Here is a 12,274-nt window from a genome sequence, read left to right as displayed (position 1 = left end):
GATAAGGAACTTCTCTTTAGTTAAAATATCAAACATATTATAGCAGATCCATCTCATGCAGCTTTTGGGGTTCAAACCTGGCCAAAACTGAGCCAAAATTTCATCCAGCCAATTGAAATATATGAATTATCCATGAATATGGATGATTTGTCTGGTTTTACTTAATTACAAGACTGAAGTACATAGTGCTTTGAACTTATATTTTTATACTTTTATGAGATCTGGAAGAAGTAATCCCCATGAGGAAAATGGCCAAAATTAAGCATGGACTTAAGGAGAGGCTGAAGAGAGACGAACCTTGGGCAGAGAATAGGTATTCTCAGATTTGGCTTGACCTTCACTCTCAGTACCCTATAAATTTTTGTTTGTACATGTCTCCATCTTTGGGCTTAGGCCCAAATATCTTTAGAAACCATTTGGTTTGTGGCTATACTAGGGCATTTTGAGGTCTTAGATCCTTTGAATTGTTAAAAGTTTTAAAAAATATATATCTACTGTAATTTATATAATTATACATAGAATAGTACAAACATAATAACAGATACCCATGAATGTAAACTGGTGCAGCCACTGTGGGGGTGCCTGGGTGGCTCAGTGAGTTAAGCGTCTGCCTTTGGCTCAGGTCATGATCCCAGGGTCCTGGGATCGAGTCCCACGTTGGACTCCCTGCTTAGTGGGGAGTCCGCTTCTCCCTCTGCCTCTCCCCCGGCTTGTGCTCTCTCTCTTGCTTGCTTGCTCACTCTCTCTCTCAAATAAATAAATAAAATATTAACAACAACACAACAAAAAACTGGTGCAGGCACTGTGGAAAAGAGTATGGAGGCTCCCCATAAAGTTAAAAATAGAACCACCCTGTGATCCAGTAATTGCAGTACTGGGTATTTGCCCAAAAGTTACAAAACACTAATTCAAAGGACTACATGTACCCTTATGTTTATAGCAGCATTATTTACAGTAGCCAAATTATGGAAGCAGCCCAAGTGTCCTTTGATAGATCAATGGATAAAGAAGATGTGATATATATATGCACATATATATGCATATATAAATATGCAATAGAATATTACTCAGCTATAAAAAAGAATGAAATCTTGCCATTTATGACCATATGGATGGATCTAGAGAGTATAATGCTAAGCAAAATAAGTCAGAAAAAGACAAATACCATATGATTTCACTCATATGTAGGAATTTAAGAAACAAAAAATGAGCAAAGGAAAAAATAAGAGAAAGGAAGATAAACCAAGAAACAGACTCTTAAGTGTAGAGAACAAACTGGTGGTTACCAGAGGGGAGGTCAATGGGGGTATGGGTGAAATAGGCAATGGAAATTAAGGAGCGAACTTGTCATGATGAGCACTGGGTGATGTATGGAATTGTTGAATCACTGTATTGTACACCTGAAACTCTTAACACTGTATGTTACCTATACTGGAATTAAAATTAAAAAAACAAACAAACAGATATCCACGGACCTACCATCACATATAACACAGTAAAAATTTGTCACACTTGAATTAGCTGTGTTTTAAAATATATTATTAAAATTGTTACCTTACCAAGTTTCCCTCCTTCCGTTCTTTTCCCTTTGCCAAAGTAAACACTAAATCTTTATTACATACATGAATAACAATATATATTGTGGTATGATTTTAAAAATTTTAAGTAAATGGTATCATCTGGTATGTAGGTTGCTTGCTATTTCACTTAATGTTATATTTTCTAGATTTAACCATATAGTTATATTAGATCTAATTCATTCATTGTTCCCGGTTAGTACTTTTCTTTTTTTAAAATAATTTTAAATTTTGAAATAATTTCAGACTGGTAGAAAAGTTACAAGAATAATACAAAGACTTCCCATATAACTCAGTCAGAATCTGCAGTTAGCATTTTATCACATTTACTTTATCATTTTTTCTTCCTATGTATTTTTATATCATTATTTTTATTAAGGAATTCGAGAGCATATATTTCAGACATGATGACCCTTTACCCTTAAATATTTAAATATAAATTTCCTAGAGAATAACACATTCTCTTTTACCATAATGCAATTATCAAAATCAGGAAATTTTTACTGACATAATACTAATATCTAATCTACAGATATTTAAAAAATGCTAATGATCTCAACGATATCTTAAAAAAAATTTTTGTTCTGGAGTGAATCTGGTATTACGTTTTACAATTACTTGTCATGTCCCTTCAGATTCCTTTAATTTGGGACACCTGGGTGGCTCAGTCAGTTAAGTGTCTGCCTTTGGCTCAGGTCATGATCCCAGGGTCCTGGAATCGAGCCCCACAATGGGCTCCCTGCTCAGGAGGGAGCCTGCTTCTCCCTCTGCCACTCCCCCTGCTTGTGCTCACTCTCTCTCTCTCTGTCAAATAAATAAAATCTTAAAAAAAAAAAGATTCCCTTAATTTGGAACAGTTCTTTAGTCTTTCTTTTTCTTTTGTAACCTTGACTTTTTGAAGAGTATAGCCTAGTTACTTTGTAGAGTATTTCTTAATTTTGGGTTTGTGTATATTTTATCATGATTAGAGTAAGTTTATATTTTTTGGCAGGAATACTCCAGAAATGATATGTCCTTCTCAGTGCATCACATAAAGAGGCACAGGATATCTGCTTATCTCATGATTGGTGATGTTAACTTGAGGTGGTGTCTTCCAGTTTTATCTACTGTAAAATTACTGTTTTTAAAAAATTTATAAATATTTTGTGGGAGTTACTTTAAGAATAAGTAGATATCTTTTTCTTCATCAAACTTACTAGTTTAATATCCTTTCATGATGCCTGATTCAATTTTACTGTGATGTTTATCAAGTGGTGGTTTTATGACTCCATCTTTCCTTTAACATTTATTTGTTGGCACTTTAAAGAAGAGCTTTCTTTATCTTTCTTCCCATTTATATCAGCATGGATTCATGAATTCCTCTTTTACTCAAAAAGTTATCATTTATTACTCATTATGTATTCTGAAGTTTAAATTACCTCAGATTTGATCCTTGGGAGTCCTTTTAAGCTGCGTCTAGTGTCTTTTTGACATGTCCTCATCAATCTTTGAGCATTTCTTTACCTTCTGGCACAGTAAGATGTTCCAGGTTCACCAAATTTTTTTTCCCTGTCCCAGCCTAGGAAGCAGACATTTCTTTAAGGAGCCCTACTTCCATTTAGTGGAGAATGGTATTTCAAAACAAGATCAGTATACTACGTACATGCATTGCTACTGGGGTGTCATTGCTTCAGGCTATCAATGGACAGAATTAGAAATCCATACTTATTTCTTATCTATCTGTCTATTAAAAACTTTGAGTTTATGCTGATACCTGATTTTGATAATTATGTTGTGGTTATAAAAGAGAATATCTTGTTCTTAAGAAATTCCAATCCAGTACCACAGGTTTGTTCTAGTCTTTCCTTTTCCATGAGAAACTTATTATTCCATTATTCTCAATATATTTACTTAACTTGCTTATTCCTGTAAAACATGGAAAGGAATTTCATTGCTAATCCAGCCCTACAAAAACCAGACTTGACAAAGTACAAAGCTCTTACCTATAGGTGGTCTTGAGGTTCTACACTGGAAGTGTAGGCTAAGGTAGACTTATAAACTGCCTACTTGAACATTGAAGGTGTGCCCTAATAAATGCACAGAGCACCTCTGCAAAGGCTGGAGACTTATTAGTTCAAGGCATTTAAGGAAATGCCTTGTCCAACGTTTGTACAACCATTACCTGACCACTTAGCAAACCAGGCTATGACTTCAGTAGACACATATGACAAAGAATACAGAATCTAGAGATAGTCCAGGAAAATCACTAACAAAACAAGCACCAACAAACCCTTAGGTGGTGGGGGGAGATTCTTATTTTCACATCTGCCACATTATATTATCTAAAATGTGTAATTTTCAACAACAAAAAAATTATGAGAAATGTAAAGAACAAAAAAATGTGGCCCATATATAGGAAAAGCAACCAATAGAAACTGTTCTTGAAGAAGACAGTATGTTGGACTTATTAGACAAAGTTGTTAAATCAGCTATTTTAAATATATTCAAAGAAGTAAAGGAAGCTATGTCTAAAGAACTAAAGAAAAATATAAGAACAGTGTCTCACCAAATAGAATGTATCAATAAAAAAGTTAGAAATTATAGAAAGAAATCAAATAGAAATTCTGGAATTGAAAAGTAGTTATGGTCTTGAAAATTTACTAGAGGGATTCAGTAATGGATTTGAACTGGCAGAAGAAAGAATAAGGAAATTTGACAAATCAATTGATACTATGTAGTCTGACAAAAGAAAAAAGAATGAAGAAAAATAAACATAGCTTCGGAGACTTGTGGAACACCATCAAGCATACCAACATATGCATAATGGAAGTCCCAGAAGGAGAGAAGAAAAAGGGTCAGAGAGAATGTCTGAAGAAATAATGGCTAAAACACCCCATATTTGTTGAAAAACATTGATCTATGCATACAAGGAGCTCAATGAATTCCAAGCAGGATAAATGTTAAGAGATGCATACCTAGATACGTTACAGTCAAACTGTTGAAAGACAAAGACAAAGAGAGGTGTTAAAAGAGCAGGAGAAGTGACAAGGAATTCCCCAATAAGATTAACAGTTGACTTACCAGAAACCATGGAGGCCAGAAGGCAATGGAATATTTTCAAAGTGCTGGAAAAGAAAAAAAAAGACTGCCAATCAAGAATTCTGTTCTTTGAAAATGGAGGTGAAATTAAGACATTCCCAAGTAAACAGAAACTGATAGAATTTATCTCTAGTACTTCCTCTAAAAGAAATACTAGAGGCAGTCCTTCAGGCTGAAATGAAAGGTCATTAGATAGTAACTCAAATCTATACAAAGAATTAAAGAACAATGATAATGGCAAATACATAAGCCAGTATTATTTTATTTTTAGCTTGTAACTCCTCTTTTTGATTTCTATTGATTGTGGAACACAATAGAAATGATACATTTTATGTTCAAGTACAGTTATTTTCATTATGTTCATTTAGCCAACATATAGTACATCATAAGTTTTTGTTGTAGTGTTTAATAATTCATTAGTTGCATATAACACCCAGTGCTCATCCCAACATGTGCCCTCCTTAATACCCATCACCCGGTCACCCTATCCCTCCACTCCCCTCCCTTCTGTAACCCTCAGTTTGTTTCCCAGAGTCTAGAGTCTCTCATGGTTTGGATTGTTTTATGCTATAAAACTTAAGAAGAACCAGGTTATCTCTGGAAATATGGAGAGGAAGGACATTGTAAGTTATAGATGTGTCTCCTATTCTCAGAGAATTCCCATTTCTTCTGCCTATGGGGTCTTTTGTCCCATGAGTATTTTGCCCTCTCTTTCTATGCCATACCTGTTTTTCAGGCCTTGACTATCCCATTATCCTGTTAATAATCTCAAAATAATTAGTCGTCTTCAACAGACAGTGCCCATATCTTAGATATTTGAGGAAGATGCTTAGAAGAACAGTAGAGATAAATTATATTAAAAATTGCAGTGAAATTAATGGAAGTCCTATGGTCTAATATCAGTATATTCTGTTGAAGGTAAAGAAGAGTTAGGAGATGTAGTTGAATGGAGTATACCACCTGGGTTTGTTTCTTGGCTTCACCACTTAATAGTTATTTGTCCTTGGCCAGGTTACTTAAGCTCTTTTTTGTGATAGTCCTAGATCTTTGGCCTTAGCTTAAACAATTCTCTGATTACTCTTACCTTAAATCTCAAAATGGTTATTCTTTCTTTAAAATTATACTTTTCATATATACTATTTCTTTGTTTTGGAATATTCTATCATCTATTCAAGGGCTTAGAACCATGCCTCCAAGCTTACCTAGATGTACAAAACCTTTTTCACATATGAATAAACATTACTTTGACATATAAAATTTATTTTATTTTTCCTTCAGAAAAAAATACAGATTCCTATAGACTACTATGAAATTGATACTGTAGTAATGTTCATTTAGATCTTACTCAATTTCTGATAATTCAGTGTATCTCTTTAGTTGCTTTTTGAGGTAATCTTATATGTGGGCTCAGTTTCTAGATGTGAATATTAATAGAAGATTAAGAAAATAATCCAAGAGATGTGTAATAGTTGTGCTTCTTCCCTGAACTGGTGAATAACATATGCTGGAGTTATTTTACATAGTTTGAAATAGAAAAGAAGCTCTGAAATTAAGAGTTGTGTAAGACTCTAGCCAACAAATGATAAGTTTTAGCTGTACTTAATATGTAAGGAAAAATTCTCTATATAAGTTACTTTGTATAACATTTGAATTATAAAATTTAGCGTCTCTCTCTCTCTCTCTCTCTCTCTTTTTCTTAAGAAGAGCCCAGGTAACCATTAGAAGCCTACTTTTCAGAGGTGGATTTCACAAGCAAATTTTGTGGTGGAATTATGACACTGACATTTGCTAATGATAACATGCTGGGAACTACCCATGTGGTGCCACACTGGAGAACAGTCCATTAGTGTTTGAATTGATAAACTTTGGGACTTCTAATTCTTCACAAATTCTATTTCCATACTTAATTATGGGAAAGACATGGTGGAAAAGTTGCAGAGCCCCTTCTTCATACATTTTATTGTCAAAGGGAGTGGCAGTTAGTAATTCTTCTTCAAGTTATATTACAACATTCACTTAAAATAATGCAGCTCCATGCTGAGTTTGCTTCAATTAAGTCATATTTTATTTGCTAATGGTTTTCCAAGTTGACAGTGACCTTGAAGTTGATATTGTCAACACTTCTTGACATAAAGAGAGTATGATTTAGAGTTAAGAGTGCATCAATTTATTTTTCATTTTCTGTCTTACATTTTTAAGAGGCTTTTAAATTAAATTTCAGATTGAATATTTACCTGAGTAACCTCTGCAATCAGAGGTTGGTGAAATAAGTAGTTGTCAATTCATATGGTTTAGGTGCAATTAATTTTAGTGTATATATAGGAAAATGATTTTGCTTATGTCTTGAATGGTGTGTATGTATATTTATGCATGATCTTTCCTTCTACTGGATTACCTTAAGAATTGTTAAACAGTTGAACCACAAAATCACAACAGTGTAAATTAACCTGAAGAAAGTTTCCTAGACCTAATTCTGCTCAAGGTCTTAAAATGCTGTGTTAAAAGAATTAATATAGAACTTTAACATGTATGTTTTAGGCTATAAAAATGTGATGTAAGAGATGATTTATCAAAATGCTACCTTAAAATGCTGCTTTTTAAAAAAAATCTATAGGCTATAGTAAATAAACATAGTAGATATGCTCCTGCCTGAAACATATAAAATATCTAACATATCTAACATGGTTATATTATATTAAAACAGAGTTCTACATTTGTGTGCTTCACTTCTTATTATGCCTAAAATCTGCACAATTATGAAATTTCACTTAATTTCTAAGTAAAATTAAAGTATAACACAAATTAAGAAATTTTGCTCTTTCTGTCCACAAAACTATATATGTGCTTTGAAATTTATGGCTATATTAGGTAATTCCATTTGAAAGATGATCTAGAACACTTACTTTAGCAAAAGGAAGTGTTGTGTGGCTTGGCATTCTTTCTTTTCCTAAAGCTCTGTAGGGTGCAGCAATCTTTGGAGTTGCCACTGACCCAAAGGAACAGGCTGCTTTTCAGCTACTCTAGTGGATACCATGGTTTCTTCCAGTATTCATCTACTACCATGTGTAGCTCTGTTGGACATGTCAGGCTGTCCCTTTTTTCTATACTGTTTTGCTAGGTGTTACATTTGTCTCTGTACCCCAGATTCAAAGCCTTTGGGTGATCTGACTCTCTTATTTCCTTTTGTGTTATACTCTGGAGTGCCAAAGCAGTGTATACTCTATGTGCTATAGAGATTGGTGAGACAGCTCTTTCAATTTTTATTCATAGCTCTGTTCCTTCTAGTACTGACAAAGATCTGGGCTTGAGAATCATGTATCAACTAGACAACCTACTTATGATAATAATAGTAATAATATCTTTGATATAGTGATTTATAGTGTTATCGCTTCATAGTGTGTTAAAGCTGAACGTCTATAGTGAAGATAGGAAAATACCTCTCTGCTCTTTGCATTATAATTCATTAGAAGGGATCTACATATTAATAATCTAAGTACATTGAGACCACTTATAGTGCTGGAAATATTCCTAGTGGAAATAAAGATTAATCCTTTTTATTTATATAACAAGTTTTCCCAGGCTTCATTGGATTATGGGTATTAAAGAGAGTCACAATTTTGTTAATAACTCAAATGTAAGTTGTCTCCTCCTATTGATGTAGAGGTCTTCTAGCCTTCTGCAAACTTCTTCCCAGGTGTTTCTGGAAGTCCTCAGGGGTTGTCTTGACCATGCTCCTGAACAAGTCTATTTCCACTGAGACAGCTGCTGTTCTACCAGGCACTTCAGTCTCTTACCAGATGGTGCTCTCTGCTGGGCATTTCTGCCAATGTACTTGATCACAGCTAAAGCTGCATAATGAACTGGGGTGAAGTTGGGGGAATAATGTCTTTCTCTCTTTGTGTTATGTTGTATTATATGGGTCTAAAAGTAGCACTGAGTTTTACTACTGTTTAATGAAAGAGGTCTTCTAGATTTTTATCATAGCCTCTTTGTACCCTGTAGGTCACAGGCATAAATCCAGTGGGGATTGTTAGGGGGTGAATTCAGTCCACAGAAAATATTCAATATTTAGCATTGCTAAATGCTTTTTGGACAGTAAGATTTTCTTTCTTACTGGATGAGGGTCATTATGATTAGCTGCTTTCCATAGGATTAGTTTTCACATTCACCTGGTTGATTTGCCTTATTAGTTCACTAGACATTTCAAAACATGTCTGAATCTTACTTAGACATAATTAATAACTCCGTTTCTCTACCCTCAGCTCCAACCTCCTCTACCACCCCAAGCAGGGAGTAAATAAGGGAAATCAAACCAGGGGAAACCTGTAGAGAAACTGCAGTTCAATTTCTCTGTGAGATTGCATCTATAAAAAGAATCAACAAAGGTCCTATTTCACTTCATGGAAACATCAAAGTTCTGTCAGAGATTTTGTTGGCCCCTGTTTAATTCTTTAAGATCAGGTGGGTGTAGAAGGGAAAGTTTAGTTTTACTATGTTGTATTCTATAACATCTGAGGGCTAGTTAATGGTAAGTTCTGGGAAGTAAAAGGCATTTTCACATATTAGGGAATTTTAGTGCTGTACCAGATTCTTTTTGGATTTTGTTGTGGCATCCCAAAGCTTTCTGGAGTGGTACCTCTCTAAATAGAGTTTGTCCTCATTAGGGGCCAATGGCAGAGCTTCCAATTTATTTTCAACTGTGCATGCCAAGAATAGAGTGGGTGTAATATTGTTTTTCATCAATTCATGTAATGGCTCTGGCACAAATCTCCAAGGGTATTAGTAGTTTTGAGAATTGCTCCCTATTTACCACCCAAGAGTCCATCCTTATCTCTAGTTTCTGTCTCATTGGGGTCATCAATAAGCTTCAGAGGAGGTTCTTTTCACATGCGGTGAGTTCTCTTTCTGGTTGTAGTCTCTGCTGTGCTATATTTTCCAGAAATTCTTTGAAGTTTTGGAACATGAATGATACCTTCTCTTAGTTTCTAGTAGTGATAATTTGTGTCTATTTTATAGAATTTTTTTGAAATTTTGGTAGGAGTCGGGCAGATATGGGTTTGATTCACCATTTTGAATTGGAATTATACTTTATATTACTAATATTGCTATTTATTTCATTAATAATATAATGATAATTGAGAGAGGTTGGTTCCACTGTTCTAGAAGAGTAATACTCATCTGGGACAAGTGACACTGTTTTATGCAGTTAAGCTACAAGTTTGTTATGGGGATTTTATTTTTTATATGTATATAAATTGGATTATTAATCCAAGCTTATTTTAAAACCATATTTTTATAAATGTGAATTAAAAAATAAGGTAAGTAGACCAGAGTTTACCTTTTACCATCAGTTAAAAAATGATTTTTAAAGAAATTTTTAAATGATTGCTCAATTTAGAATCTATTAGGTCTACAAAAGAGAATTTCTGTAAGAGAAGTTACTGTTCTTATGTTACATTGTACTATTTTATTAATTTTTGATGAAACCATGTCCTTTAACTTCCCTAGAGTGAATTTTCAGAGTCATGCTTAAATTTTGACGTTTATTATGGTGGATGCAAAGGAAACATGCTTGTTGATTTCTCATGTCACAAATAATTTCTTTGGCATTAAAGGACGAATCTGGACCTCAAGCATTAATAGAACGAACTGGGGGTAGTGTTTAATTTGTTTGTCATAAATTTGTTGCTATTTGAAAACTTTACGTGAATTTGTTATAGTTTTAAATGCTAGGTAATTAGAAATTATCTAATATCTGTTGGTGATATTTGAATTTGAATTTGATTTCTGGAAATCAATTTAATTTCTATTTAATTAAGATCATTTTTAACAGACTTTCTATTCCCTAAATCATACAGTTCTGCCCTGTCCTCCCTTGTTTAAATGATGAGCAGCTCATCTTAATTGTACTTAAGGTCTTAGGTTGCTGAGTGTCCTGCCAAGGGAAGAGCTGTTCATATTGGTTGAGGATATGCTAAAAGTAGAGATACTTCTCTAGGAATCCTGGCTGACTCAGGAGTAGGGTAGGGCACAGCAGTGTTAATTTAGATTGAGAGAAGACTTTAGCAATTGTTGGGGGAACCCCCTTGACTAACGCTGTCCTTACTCTAGATTTAGACTTAAATGAAGTTGTTTCATGATTTATTTAAACTATGTCTAATCTTCACTTTTTTTTTTTTTTAAAGGATTTTTCCAATGCAACTTTGAAATACAAGGGGATACATTTTGGCAACTCTTTAGGAAGACTTGAGTTACCTATAAAGTCAGGGCCTGGTCCTGGACAGTATGATATAGTCCAGTAAGTAAACAATAAAATAAATAAATAAATAAATAAATAAATAAATAAATAAATAAAGTATAGTATAGTATACCTTTAATGTAGTTCTTTACTAGAAAGTATTCTATTTTTTTTTTTTTTTTTTAAAGATTTTATTTATTTATTTGACAGAGAGAGATAGCTAGAGCAGGAACACAAGCAGGGGGAGTGGGAGAGGGAGAGGCAGGCTTCCCGCTGAGCAGGGAGCCCGATGTGGGACTCGATCCCAGGACCCCGGGATCATGACCTGAGCCGAAGGCAGACGCTTAACGACTGAGCCACCCAGGCGCCCTACTAGAAAGTATTCTAATATATTCATTTGTGTCTGGCTCTGGTGTCCATTCTTCTGACTAAATGATAGATTTAGAAGCCATTCTCAGTGTGGGGTCAGAGCCATAGCATCAGTTTGGAGGTTATATTTATGAAGTTTAACTAGGAAATACATTTCTGGTAGAATAACTTGTTCTGTATTTTCTCCTACTCCTACAGTAAGGCCTTAGACGTGGATCCATGGAAGACAAAATTGCGTAACAAATACCATGTTGTTCTCAGAGTCTATCACCTGTTTTCCTCATTAAAATTTTTAAACAAGATCCAGCTTATCTGCCTGATTCTTCTTCTTTCATAGAATGAGTTTTCTTATAAGAAGTCCCACGATGATTACCTATCTAATTAGTTTCCTAGACAGATTCAAATACATCTATATACCAGTGGTGGCTGTAGCTGAGACTCTTTCTTAGACTCCCTTGCTAATATTCATTTACTGAACAAACATTGTTTGAATTCTTTCTGTGTGCTAGTACTACACATAGTAACTAGGAATAAAAAGAATAAAACATGATTCTTATTTTTGGGAATTTATACCCTATTCTCTTTTCTTTTTCATTTTTTTAACTCTCCTAATATGGGAGGTACTCCTTGTATTTTTACTCTTTTAGCAGAACACTAGAACTTTAATATATATATTTAGCTTAATGGGGTCTAACTTAATATCTTTGTCATTCTTCCAAACAAAACAAAGTCTATGAAATATTCTAATTAACTCTGTTCATCCCCTTGACATATGTTTTTGTTATTCAGTATTCTAATTTTATCCTTTTTTCTTTCAGTTTGGCTGGTTTGCTTGTCTGTCTGTCTTTCTGTCTGCCTGCTTGCCTGCCTACCTGCTCATCAATTTTATTGAGGTTTAATTATAATAAGGCAAAAGTAACCTTTTTAAAAAAATTTTTTAAAATTTTATTTTATTATGTTAATCACCATACATTACATCATTAGTTTTTGATTTAGTGTTCCATGATTCATT

General features: G+C 34.0%; 1 protein-coding gene across 1 annotated transcript in view; it reads left to right on the top strand.

The window, feature by feature from the left end:
* Positions 1 to 12,274, top strand: part of STPG2 (sperm tail PG-rich repeat containing 2) — a 316,895-nt gene that overhangs the window by 22,271 nt on the left and 282,350 nt on the right. The window contains exon 5 of the mRNA XM_032398732.1: positions 10,841 to 10,953. Coding sequence (XP_032254623.1) covers positions 10,841 to 10,953 — 113 coding nt within the window. The remainder of the gene's footprint in view (positions 1 to 10,840; positions 10,954 to 12,274) is intronic.

Source organism: Phoca vitulina, unplaced genomic scaffold (assembly GCF_004348235.1).
Source record: "Phoca vitulina isolate PV1807 unplaced genomic scaffold, GSC_HSeal_1.0 scaffold3, whole genome shotgun sequence".
Lineage (NCBI taxonomy): Eukaryota > Metazoa > Chordata > Mammalia > Carnivora > Phocidae > Phoca > Phoca vitulina.
This window is presented reverse-complemented; position numbering and strand designations above follow the sequence as displayed.